This window comes from Myotis davidii, unplaced genomic scaffold (assembly GCF_000327345.1).
Source record: "Myotis davidii unplaced genomic scaffold, ASM32734v1 scaffold1364, whole genome shotgun sequence".
Classification (NCBI taxonomy): Eukaryota; Metazoa; Chordata; class Mammalia; order Chiroptera; family Vespertilionidae; genus Myotis; species Myotis davidii.
Genome location: NW_006295736.1, coordinates 76,523 through 88,918, shown reverse-complemented (window position 1 = coordinate 88,918; position 12,396 = coordinate 76,523). Strand labels below are relative to the sequence as shown.

At 57.8% G+C, this 12,396-nt stretch overlaps 3 protein-coding genes across 4 annotated transcripts in view; 2 read left to right on the top strand and 1 right to left on the bottom strand.

Annotated features, from left to right (window-relative positions):
• Positions 1-4,403, top strand: part of POLM (polymerase (DNA directed), mu) — a 4,969-nt gene extending 566 nt beyond the window's left edge. Inside the window, exons 3-12 of the mRNA XM_015568204.1 lie at positions 4-141; positions 460-558; positions 720-890; positions 1,437-1,508; positions 2,790-2,910; positions 3,257-3,389; positions 3,531-3,633; positions 3,724-3,969; positions 4,040-4,123; positions 4,228-4,403. Coding sequence (XP_015423690.1) covers positions 4-141; positions 460-558; positions 720-890; positions 1,437-1,508; positions 2,790-2,910; positions 3,257-3,389; positions 3,531-3,633; positions 3,724-3,969; positions 4,040-4,123; positions 4,228-4,314 — 1,254 coding nt within the window. The 3' untranslated portion in view covers positions 4,315-4,403. The remainder of the gene's footprint in view (positions 1-3; positions 142-459; positions 559-719; positions 891-1,436; positions 1,509-2,789; positions 2,911-3,256; positions 3,390-3,530; positions 3,634-3,723; positions 3,970-4,039; positions 4,124-4,227) is intronic.
• Positions 4,404-7,889: 3,486 nt separating this feature from the next.
• On the top strand, positions 7,890-10,445 carry PGAM2 (phosphoglycerate mutase 2). The gene is given in 5 exon segments (XM_006779450.2): positions 7,890-8,147; positions 8,149-8,281; positions 8,390-8,491; positions 8,493-8,571; positions 10,245-10,445. Coding segments are annotated over 5 exon segments (666 nt in total). The 5' UTR covers positions 7,890-7,962; the 3' UTR covers positions 10,412-10,445.
• Positions 10,446-11,521: 1,076 nt separating this feature from the next.
• Positions 11,522-12,396, bottom strand: part of DBNL (drebrin like) — a 9,086-nt gene continuing 8,211 nt past the window's right edge. For both annotated transcript variants that reach the window (XM_006770375.2, XM_015568217.1), the window contains exon 12: positions 11,522-12,319. In XM_006770375.2, the coding sequence (XP_006770438.2) occupies positions 12,180-12,319 (140 nt within the window). In that variant the 3' untranslated portion in view covers positions 11,522-12,179. The remainder of the gene's footprint in view (positions 12,320-12,396) is intronic.

The following is a 12,396-nucleotide window of genomic DNA, read 5'->3' as shown; positions in this document are numbered from 1 at the left end:
GAGGAGGCCATCCGCTGGCAGGAGGGCAGGCCGGCCCCGCCCACAGGTGGCACCCCCCCGGCCCTGCTGGACATCAGCTGGTTCACAGAGAGCATGGCAGCTGGGCAGCCGGTCCCTGTGGAGGGCCGGCACCGCCTGCAGGTGAGCTGGGCGGAGGATTAGTCGGGCACAGAGAAAGGCCCAGCAGGTGGAAGCTGAGCTGGGCAGGTGACTGGCAGGCGTGTCCAGATGAGGTGGGCAGTGAGGGCTCTGCCCAGGTCGCCATGATAGGCCATCCCGCCTCCTGCTTTCAGTTTCTTGGGGGCCACTTGTTTGTAGCCCCCAGTAGTCTCGTCCCCGCAGAGTGGGCTCCTTCTGTCCGGTGCACCTGAGAGCCCAGGTGACTGCCCAGGCGAGGCAAGACTTCGAGGGCTGCCAGTCCTGAAGCTTCCAAGCAGCCTGTGCATTGCTTGTCCCTAGGTGGCTGTGCCGAGGGAGGTGCTGCCAAACCCAGTGTGGATGCCACTCTATGCCTGCCAGCGTCCCACGCCCCTCACACACCACAACGCCAGCCTCTCGGTGAGCCAGGGGACCCAGCCTCCCTGAGCTGGGGCCAGGCCTGCGCCTGTGAGCATTACCCACTCTGCTCTGTCCCAGCCTCAGGGACAGGGGTGTTGAAGCTGGAGGGATGGGGGAGGTTCCCCACCCACCCTGCCCTCACGAAGGGCCCCTCCTTGCAGGCGGCGCTGGAGACGCTGGCAGAAGCCGCGGGCTTTGCAGGCAGCGAGGGCCGCCTCCTTTCCTTCTCCAGAGCAGCCTCCGTGCTCAAGGCGCTGCCCTGCCCCGTCACAGCCCTGAGCCAGCTGCAGGGCCTGCCCCATTTCGGAGAACACTCCTGCAGGGTCATCCAGGTAGGTGCTCACCACACTGAGCAAGTGAGTGCAGGTGCGTGCCAGGGAGACTGGAGCCTGGTGACAGCATCTGGCTCTGTGTGCAGCCCAGCTGGGGAGGAGCCGCAGGCTCCCAGTCCAGCGTGCCACCCTCCACCCAGACACCTCATGTGAATGAGGGCCACAGCACCTGCCCAGGGCGGCTGAGAGGACTCGGGCTGCAGGCTGGTCTCGGGCACTGCTGGCATCGGCCCACACTGTCCGGGATGTGGCAGAGCAGCCTGAGTGGGAACAGCTGTCGAAGTGCAGTGTTTGAGGAAAGCCGTGCTTTGTGCACGTCACGGGAGAGGACATCATGAATTCAGTTTGCTTTTAAATGAAGTGGTCTTGAGTTCATCACCCATGTTTTAAAGGTAATTATTTACATAAACTGCGACTTATCTGAGGGAGAAGCTCTGGGGCACAGTCTCCATTTGCAAGTCCCTCAGATCCCGACCCCGCAGGGCCCCTGCTGAGCGTGGGGTCTGCTCTGTGGTCAGGCTGGGCTTTGCTTTGTCTCGGCCACAGGAGCTGCTGGAACACGGAGTGTGTGAGGAGGTGGAGCGAGTCCAGCGCTCAGAGCGGTACCAGAGCATGAAGGTACACGGGCAACCCCGGCGGGGCACACCCAGTCCCCCCCAGGGACCCACCCACAGGACAGGGGGGCCTCTGAGGAAGTGGCAGCTGATGTCTGATTCGCATGAGGCAGCCAAACAGACCACGGGGAGAAGCTTGTTTTGAGCACAGGAATGCTCTAGATCACCCAGCACTGCCTGTCCTTGTTGGACTGTTGATGGACTGGCCTCCGGTATGTGACCGGCTCTGTGATCCTCAGCAGAACGTGAGGGGACGAAGGAGCGCGGGCTCACTGGACTGTCTCTGTCTTGAGCTCGCACTTTCATTTCCTGGCGTGTCCCACCTGGTCCACGGTGCACCGGTCCTTTGCCCCTCACCTTTGGTCTGATGCAGAGCTGTCAGTGTCCCAGTGTCCCTCCTGCTGCTTGGACGCCCTGCTTTTGTGGCCAGAGGTGGTCAGATGGGCCACCTGTGGGCAGTAGGGCTTCCCGGACAGGCGGGGTCATTGCTGCCCTGGGGTTGCCCAGATGTTATGAGGACCAAGGGGGGCTTTGAGGAGGGGGGAGCCACGTGTGAAGGATGGAGGGGCTCAGGTAGGAGCTAGTGAGTGGGGAAGCGTGGACAGAGGACAGAGCCGTCTGCCTCCTTGTGGGCACCCCAGAGTGCATCTGAGCCTGCAGGGAAGTATGCGAACAGTTATTTTATAAACAATATAATTAGGTTATTCTCAGTGTTTTTCTGTGAGGTTTCTGTTGGTGACAGTGAGCCAGCGCGTGCCTTTGGTTAGGGGATCAAGGAAAGGATGGTCTGCACAGCCTGAAGGGCCGGCTGAAGCGGGTCTGCAGGAAGCAGGGCTGGGGACTTCCTCCGCCTGTGCCTCACTGGTCACGTGAGGCCCAGAAGGTGCCCTGCCCCACGGTGCAGCTCACCACTGCATGGCCGGACCTGCTTTAGTTCCAGGAATTACCAGGGAGGGGCTCTGATTGGCTGGCCGAGGGCGGGTGCCTGCCCAGCCAGCGAGCTGTAAGAGGCCGAGTGACTTGCTGGGGCCAGGGTCAGGGAGAGGATTCACTGGCCTGGATTCTGTGCTGACCCCTGGCTGGGCCAGGTCGGCGTTCCCCCAGCCCCCTGCCTCCCGCAGCCTTTGTGTCTGCGCTTGTGAAGGAGAAGAAAGGCCGTGGTGGGTTTCAGCCGCTGCAAGGTGGCTGGTGACAGTGCAGGTTCTGGGCGAGACCTCTCCTGGAGGAGGGGACCGGGGTGTGGGGCGACCCAGCACTGACGGGGCTGCCCTCACCCTCCCAACAGCTCTTCACCCGGATCTTCGGAGTCGGAGTGAGGACTGCTGACCAGTGGTACCGGGAAGGACTGCGGACGCTGGACGACGTCAGGAAGCAGGTGCAGAGACTGACCCAGCAGCAGAAAGCAGGTGACCGCACTGTGGGCTCCCCGCTTGGGCCTGAAGGTTCGCACGAGGGAGTCATGGGTGAGACGGTGCTTGCCCCTCAGAGATGGAGCGTCTTCCTTGTGCCTTTTATCAGCTCCAGCCCCACCTCCCCCGAGGCCAGCGTGGTCACACACTGTGGTCTAAGATTGAGGTCAGGGAGCGGGGGGGGGTGGGGGGTGGGGGCGCAGGGGACCTCTGATTTCTTTCAACTGCCCGTGAATCTGCAGTCATCTCTAAATAAAAGTTTGCTGTTTCAAAGGGAGGAGGGGTGGTGGAGAGGAGGGTAGAGAGGTGGTGGGTGGGTCAGAGCAGTCGACCGTGCCCACAGGCCTCGAGCACTACCAGGACCTGAGCAGCCCTGTCCAGCGGCCAGATGCCGAGGCCCTGCGGCAGGTGGTGGAGGCGGCCGTAGGGTGGGCCCTTCCTGGGGCCACCGTCACACTGGCTGGTGGCTTCCGGAGGTAAGGTGATGTGCATGCGGCCGGGCTCCGGGCAGCCACTGCGGTGGACCTTCCCACACACAAGGGTCTCGAGGGAATGGGAGACCCTGTCCCTGGGCTGCCCTGTCCCTGGGCTGCCTGGATGTCAGACCCGACCCTCAGGGGGAAGTTGCAGGGCCATGATGTGGACTTCCTCATCACCCACCCCGAGGAGGGCCAGGAGGTGGGGCTGCTGCCCAGGGTGATGCACTATTTGGAGCAGCAGGTGAGAGCTTCTCTGCCCTCCAGGGAGCTGCTGGGCCCTGCCCTCCAGCTGCATGGACAGTGGGTCACACCTGCCCCTCCCCCACCCCAGGGCCTTGTCCTGTATCAGCAGCATCAGCGCAGCCCCAGTGGAGACCCTGCCCGCCTGGTTCTGAAGGGCCACTCCATGGACACCTTTGAGCAGAGCTTCTGCATATTTCGTCTGCCAAGGCCCCCAGGGACAGCCAAGGGGGGGACCTGGAGTCCCCACCCCTCCTGGAAGGCTGTGCGTGTGGACCTGGTGGTCGCCCCCATCAGCCAGTTCCCCTTTGCCCTGCTGGGCTGGACTGGCTCCAAGGTAGGCAGTGCGTGTGGGGCCGGGGGCGGGGGCCGGGCTGTGGCCCTGCTGATGCTTCTCTTCCCTCCAGCATTTTGAGCGGGAGCTCCGCAGATTTAGCCGGAAGGAGCGGGGTCTGTGGCTGAACAGCTGTGGGCTGTTTGACCCGGAGCAGGTCTGTGGCCGGGGCAGAAGGCAGGTGGTCCTGGACCCGACAGGAGGGCCCTGAGGGGAGCCCATGGAGGCGGGTCCAGCACCAAGGCCCACCCTCTGTTGCAGGAGACCTTCTTCCACGCGGCTGCCGAAGAGGACATCTTCAGACGCCTGGGCCTGGCGTACCTTCCCCCCGAGCAGAGAAACGCCTAAGCCCCGCTGCGGCCCTCAGCCCTCCTCGGGGTGGGGGCTGCTCGGGCAGCCAGCTCATGGATGCCCTTGGACACTGACCATCTGCAGGCCGGAGAGGTTGCTGCAACCCTCACCCTCCTGGGGGAGCCCCTGTGCACCCCCACTCCCCCATGCACACCCTGCCAAAGATGCAATGAAATGATAACATGGAGCAAACCAGGCTGTTTTCTGAAAGTGTTGATGTGCGAGTGGGTGAAGGGGGGGGTGGGGTGGGGGCTAGGGCGCCTCACCACCCGCTGCTGGTGAGGTGGGCCCCATGGCTGTGGGACCCTGGGGTCCAGAAGGGTGAGCTGGGCATCTGGAGAGTATTGCCTTGGTTACAGTACTGTCTTCCAGTCCATAAACACAAGTGCCTCTCTGTTTATTTAGATCTCCTTTAGTTTTAGTGATGCTTTAAAGTTTTCAGAATAAATTTATATTAAAAATTAATAAACTCCAATAAATTATTAAATTTACTAGTATTTTATTTTGATGTTAAGTGGATTTTATTTTGCCTTCTGATTGTTCAATAGTGTGTAGACACACAGTGGATTTTTTATCGTGGAACCTTGCTGAACTTTTTATTACATCTGATCACCTTTTGGAGGATTCCTTATGATTTCCTACATACAAGGCCATGCACCTGCACAGAGAGAGAGAGCGTTGGTTCTTTCTTTCCAATGTGGGTTGTGCTGCGCCAGCACGGCCATGGGTGAACCTGAGAAGGGGCCGTGAAGGATTTAGAAAAGACAGACAAGAGAAGAAGGCTGAGGCTGGGTGGGACGCTGTCCTCTCTCATGGAGAGACAGCGCCACAGCCTGTAAGCCAAGTCTTTAGAGCCAGATTCCACGAAGCAAACCAAGGGCGTGGTTACAACGTTCTCCCCGGTTTCGAATCTACTCAGTTACATGCACCTGATCAAGCTCTGTTTACTTGCTGCACCTCCCGCAGCCCACATCACTCTGCCAGGTGGGACCACAGGTTCGGGCCATAAGGTCAAGCTGACAACTGTAGCCTTTGGCTGTAACTGTGCTGGGAGGACTGTGCCCTCTCATTAGTCCGAGGCTTGAACCTGTCCAAATGCTGTAGCCGCTCTCCACAGCGGGTGCCTTTTATTTCCTTTTCTCACCTAACGGCCGTGGCCAAGACCATCATGTTCCTGATTTCAGTCCTTCACTGTTAGTACCGTTGTGGCTGCACGTGACAGTTCCGTCAACAGAGGACTGCAGGCACCACCGTGGCCGGTAGATCATAACGGAGCTGAGCTTCCTATGAAAAATGGAAGGAAACAAATAAAAATAATAAAGAAATGGAAGGAGATGTGGTTCAGAAGAAATTATTTTCTCTGATGGGAGCAACATCTGTGGGGCTGGCAAGTTCCCTCTCACAGCACCTCATTTTTGGGTGCACGGATTGTACCCTGATCAGGCAGCCACCGGCCTGTTTGTGCCCAGAGGAACCTTCCTCCCGCTTCCTGTTTGGAGAACCCTCAGCTCAATGGTCCCCAGGGTACATGGCTGTGCATTCTTTGTGGGGGGCCCTATACAAGGACTCAGTCCAAGGAGCCACCCTGACAAGTCGGAGCCACTGCCACTCAGAGCTCTCTGTGCTGTGGAAACATTTTCAGGTTGCAATGAAATAAATGTTATGTCTTCCAGCAATTCAATGTCTGAGAGAACCATGTGTACCAGATGGGGTCAATGGAACAAAAAATAATTTTCAAAGTCAAAACATTGAGTTCTCAGTTCTACACCTTCTCCATGTTACATGCCCTCTTTTTTTTTTTAATTTAAATTAATACTATAGGCCAGGGGTGGGCAAACTTTTTGACTCGAGGGCCATAATGGGTTCTTAAACTGGACCGGAGGGCTGGAACAAAAGCATGGATGGAGTGTTTGTGTGAACTAATATAAATTCAAAGTAAACATCATTACATAAAAGGATACGGTCTTTTTTTTCAATAGTTTTATTCATTTCAAACGGACCAGATCTGGCCCGCGGGCCGTAGTTTACCCACAGCTGCTATAGGCCCTGGCCAGGTAGCTCAGTTGGTTAGAGCATCGTCCCAATACACCGAATTGTAGGTTCGATCCCTGGTCAGGGCACATACAAGAAGCAACCAATGAAAGCATAAATAAGTGGAACAACAAATTGATGTTTCTGTCTTTGAAAATCAATATAGTATGTGTTCAGAGTTAAGTTGTTCTCCACCTAAAATAGACTGTTATAAGATGTTCCATGTAAGCCTCATGGTAACTACAAAGCCAGAGCCTATAACAGGTACATACAGCGCAATCCAGGTGTTCCACTGCAGAACAAGATACGTCACAGGAAGAGAGCAAGAGGCGAAGAAAGAAACCAAGGAATCACAAAACAACTAGGAGAAATTAATAAAATAGCAATAATTACTTCAAATGTAAATTGGCTAAATTCTCTCATCAAAAGATGTAGAGCTTGACCAACATGGCTCAGTGGTTGACTATCAACCTCTGAACCAGGAGGTCACAGTTTGATTCCTGGTTCAGGGCACATGTCTGGGTTGCAGGCTCGATCCCCAGTGTGGGGCGTGAGTAGAAAGCCAATCAATGATTCTCATCATTGACGTTTCTATCTCCCTCTCTCTCCCTGAGATCAATTATATATATGTGTAATAATATATATATAGTAGAGCAGCTGAATAGATTATAAAAACAAGACCCACCTGTGTGCTGCCTGTGAGCGATTTGCTTCAGCTTTAAGGACACACTGAGAAAGTGAAGGGATGGAAAACAATACCTCATGCAAATGGAAGCCAAAAGGAAGCAGGACTATACCTACATCAGACAAAACCGGCTTTATTCAAAGTCTCTAAGGGACAGAGAAGGTGGTTACATAATAAGGGAGTCAATCCAGCAAGAGAACGTAACACAGGAGCACCGACATAGATGAGCACACACTACCAGACCCGAGGGAGAAAGGACGGGGTACAGGCCAGCAGGACTTCAGAACTCCCCTGTCCACAATGGGTAGATCATCCAGACAGAAGATGAGGAAAGTTTGGGCTTAAACAACACAGTTCACACACGTGTACATTCACACATAGGCCCATGCACACATGCAGGCACACGCAACACAGACGTGAATGCAGCACACAGGCATGTATGCACAGTCCACACACCTGCACAGCCCCCCTTGACTCCAGGTGCTTCCTCACAGCATGCGGGTGGGCTCCCAGCTGTGCGCAGGGACAGGAGAAAGCCGAGGCGGGGGGGGGGGGGGGGGGAACGTTGTGCCTGTGTCATGTGCCAGGCCCCTGGGAGGGAGGGGTCCCTGGAGAGACCTTGTTTCTGCTGTGCTGGTCCAGGCCAGGGCTTCCGTCCTTCACTCCCACCCCTGCCCAGCAGCCGTGTCCGCCCCCACACCCCCTGGGCTCTGGACATAGTGGCTGTGGAACTATTTTAAGTCCATCTCGGCCCACCCTCCCCTGAGAGTCGGAGAGTTTGCTGCTGGCCACCTGCGGCTGCCTGTCGGCCTGGAATGCAGATTGGCAGTTGGCCGGGTGGGGGTGGGGAGGAACTGTTATAAAGCTGGTGCCAGGGCAGAGGCAGCTGTCCTCCTCGGGAGCCTGCCACGGTCCCCAGCACCGCAGCCATGTCCACCCACCGCCTGGTGATGGTCCGGCACGGCGAGAGCACCTGGAACCAGGAGAACCGCTTCTGCGGCTGGTTCGACGCGGAGCTGAGTGAGAAGGGGGCCGAGGAGGCCAGGCGGGGGGCCCAGGCCGTCAAGGATGCCAAGATGGAGTTTGACATCTGCTACACGTCGGTGCTGAAGCGGTGCTCTTGAGAACTTGTATGGGCAGGTGCAGGGGCTCCTGGAAGATTTTGGACAGGAGATCTGGAGGCGCTCCTTCGACATCCCGCCTCCCCCCATGGACGAGAAGCACCCTTACTACAGCATCATCAGCAAGGTGGGCCACTCGGGGTGCCTGAGGGCAAGCCTGGGGCCAGGGGCCTTGGGAAGGGGCAGGTGGGGGGCCGGCTGCTGGGAATGTGAACTGTGCCGTGGACACCCCCAGGAGCGCCGGTACGCAGGCCTGAAGCCTGGGGAGCTGCCCACCTGTGAGAGCCTCAAGGACACCATCGCCCGGGCCCTGCCCTTCTGGAATGAGGAGATCGCCCCCCCAGATCAAGGCCGGCAAGCGGGTGCTCATCGCTGCACATGGGAACAGCCTGCGGGGCATCGTCAAGCACCTGGAAGGTGAGGCCCACCTCATGTGGGACGTGGGTGAGGTGGGAGAGTGACATGGGGCCCTGAACCTTCCCAGCTCGCATTTCAGCAGGTGCCCACTGCCTGGCTGAGGCAGCTCTGCAGGCCTCAGGGCCAGGGAGGGGCTTTCCAATGGAATTGAAAAGGGAGGGTTGGGCAAACCATGTAGCCAACAGCTTTGTAGGATTTTGGTTGCATTTCTGTGCATGCACTGGGACACTGTGTCGTTTCCTTCTAAAGACTGAAGGTGGAAAGGCCTCCCACTCTGACCCAGGCCAGGCCCCGCACAGGGGCTGAGGCCCCGAGCCACCCAGCTTCCTGGACGTGAGCCCTGGGCAGGTGAGGGTGCTGGGGTGGCGTCTTGCCCAGGAAAAGCAGGGCTGTCTGGCAACAAACCCTGCTTTGCTGTGTGTCCCTGGTCCAGTCATGTCACTTGCTGGGCCTCAACCACCTTCTGGGGCCGTGACGGCGGACCTTCTGAGCTCGGCGTGTCAGCATTTTGAAAAACCCTAACTGAACTCTGGTGCCGGGTCACATATAGAAACTTTTTGATATTTGCAACCATTGTCAAACAAAGACTTATATTTTTGATATTTATTTTATATATTTAAATGCACAATCAACCAAAACAATGAGTTCACGTGTCACCTCTGACACGCGTGTCATAGGTTCGCCATCACTGTTCTGGTACTGCTGGCTGCTGGACGTGGGCCCAGGGCCAAGCCCTGCCCCTGCCCCAGCTCCACCCACTCAGGCAGAGGTGAGACCACTCAAAAGGGTGCAGTTGTGCAGCAGCCTGCAGACCCCAGGCTCACTGGCTACTTTTGGTGGAATTTTCACAGTAATGAGCTCTCCAGTGTTGAGAAATCTTGTTTACATCTGGGGCTTCCTTGGCAAACGACCCTGACAGGACCTGGTCCTCCAGGAGTTTCAGACAGCGGGACAGTCTGTTCGCCTCTGATGGCCTTCAAGTTTGGGATCAAGAAGAGAGGAAGGAGGTGGGGTGGTGGGCAGCTGCCAGAGCAGACAGGCTGGCCCGGAGGCCTGGCCAGCTCCTGTCCTGCCCGGGATGCCAGGTCCCGCAGACCCCTCAGTGGGCACTGAGCCCAGCAGGCGGACAGACGATGCCCCCTCGTGCCAGCATGCTGGGGTCTCCACTGCTGGGAACTCGACTCCTTGCTTCCTGGGGGTGGAAATACCAAAGGGCGAGCTATTCCAGGCTGGGCCCGCGGGAGGCAGTCGGGTCGAGTTTCCTCAGAAAACACAGCCTTCTGCCTGGCACAGCCTCTGCCCACCGCGGCCCCAGGGACCCCCTGCCGTCCCTCGCCCACCCTGTTGGGCAGCAGCACCCCTACTCCCTTGCTCGGGAAGCCCCACCTTAGCACTCCCCGTAACCGAATGGCTAATGTCCCAACTGAACCAAGCATTGGCCATCTGGCCGGAGTCCACACTGGGCCAGACCGGGCACCGGCCCAGGACACAGCCCTCGGCTTTGCTGGCTATTTCTGTAGCCTCGTCTCCGGTCTGCTCTGACCTTCTCAGGCACATGTCTCCAGCCCTGCGGCTGGCAGGGAGGCCGTGCCGGCCGACCAGCCGTGGCTCGCAAAGGTCAGCAGCTGGTGGACAGGCCAGCAGGGTTGAGGCCTTTGGTTCCTCCCACCCAGGGATGTCGGAACAGGCGGTCATGGAGCTGAACCTGCCCACGGGGATCCCCATTGTGTACGAGCTGGACCACGCCCTGAAGCCCACCAAGCCCATGCGGTTCCTGGGCGACGAGGAGACCGTTCGCAAGGCCATGGAGGCTGTGGCTGCCCAGGGCAAGGCCAAGTGAAGCGTCTGCTCTGGCAATAAAGGCATCTCCCCCACCTCGTGTCCAGCGTGGCCCGCGTGCCCAGCACTCACTCAGGGCCGAGATGCACAAACGCTGCCCAAGGGGCACCTGGCCCCACCTGTCTTCCCAGCCCATTGTGTGTGGGGAAGTGGCCCCCATCCCTGTCCATGAGGTGGCTCTAACAAGTCCCTGTGGTGACCCCCAAAGCAAAAGACGCACTTGGTAACTGCTCTAGGGCAGTGGTTGGCAAACTCATTAGTCAACAGAGCCAACTATCAACACTACGATTGAAATTTCTTCTGAGAGCCAAATTTTTTAAACTTAAACTATACAGGTAGGTACATTGTTATTAACTTAATTAGGGTCCTCCTAAGGCTGAGGAAGAGCCACACTCAAGGGGCCAAAGAGCCGCATGTGGCTCGTGAACCACAGTTTGCCGACCACGTCTATAGGGCAGTGATGGTGAACCTTTTGAGCTCGGCGTACCAGCATTTTGAAAAACCCTAACTTAACTCTGGTGCCGTGTCACCTATATAAATTTTTTGGTCTTTGCAACCATAGTAAGACAAAGACTTGTATTTTTCATATTTATTTTATATATTTAAATGTCATTTAACACAGAAAAATCAACTAAAAAAATGAGCTCGCATGTCATAGGTTCGTCATCACTGCTCTAGGGAGTCTAAGTGACCTGGCTGGCTCCCTTTAGATGCTTGTCCTCTGCTGTCCCCGAGTCCCTCCGCCTGGGGACACGCCCACAGATGGCCTCAAAACTGGGGACACCTGACTCACAGGGCCTCCAGAGCTGGGGTGGGGGGCACTATCGTCTTGTGGGAGAGAAATCAGTGAGGCCTGCCTGCAGCCTGGCCTGCTCGAGGGCCACACAGGGCGGGCCACGTGCTTCCACCAGGGGCCTCCTCAGTAGAGCCTCCACCCAGGGCACACAGGAAGTGGACTCTCCCTGCCTCACTGGGTGCCAGGAGCCTCACTGCGTGCACACACACGCACACACACACACACGCACACGGTCCTGCCTGGGCACAGGCCCTGTGGAGGGACAAGGCAGGCCCTCAGCCCTCCCAGAGAACAAGCGCAGGAGGCTCACTTCACTCACATCTTAACCTTTTTTATTTTTTGTTTTTTCTTGATAGAGAGAGAGAGAGAAAGAGAAAGAGACATCAGTCACATCTTAATCTTTATGCCTCGTCCAGGTGGCTGCAGCACTCCCAGACACTAGGAAGGTGGGTTTCACCCGGGGCCGCCAGGCTGTCACGGCATCGGAGCTGGGGCCTGGGTGGGCAATGCTGACTCCACGAACAGAGGTGGGGGCAGGGGAGTCTGGGACAGGGGGAGACGGCAGGTGTCGCCTCGGTGCCAGCAGGCAAGAGCTCACAGCACAGATGTGTTTACCGCTGCGCCCAGGTACTCAGGGGCCTTGCTGTCCCATCCCCAGTGCCCAGAGCCAGGCAGGGGACAGAGGAGCAGGAGCACGGAGCAAGACCCAGACCAGCTGCTGCTGCCAGCGCTGCCGGGACCAACTGGGCATGAGCCGCCGAGTCCACGTCTCGGCTCCCCAACCACCACCCCTCAGAGCTGCAGGGAACAGGAAAGGCAGAGGCCCCCGCTGTGGGGGCTGCTGGAAGCGTGTGGGAACCACTGGGTTATTGCTGCATTTGCGGCCCATGCCAGAAAGAGGATGGGGTGCAGTGTCACGCCACCACCTCCAGCAGTAAGGCCACGTGGGGCGGGGACGAGGCCACGGGCAGCCTCACTCAATGAGCTCCACGTAGTTGGCAGGGAACATGCCAAAGTGGCCATCGGGCCCGTAGCCACGCCACCAGCCTTCATCGATCACCTCGATGCCCGTGATGAGGTTCTCGGGGTCAAAGGAGATCTCGGTCTCATCCGCTGAAAGGAGGGGAGCCCGAAGCTGCACTGGGAGCCCCAGGCACCCACCCACCCGTCCCCACACTGTGCCAGGGGCT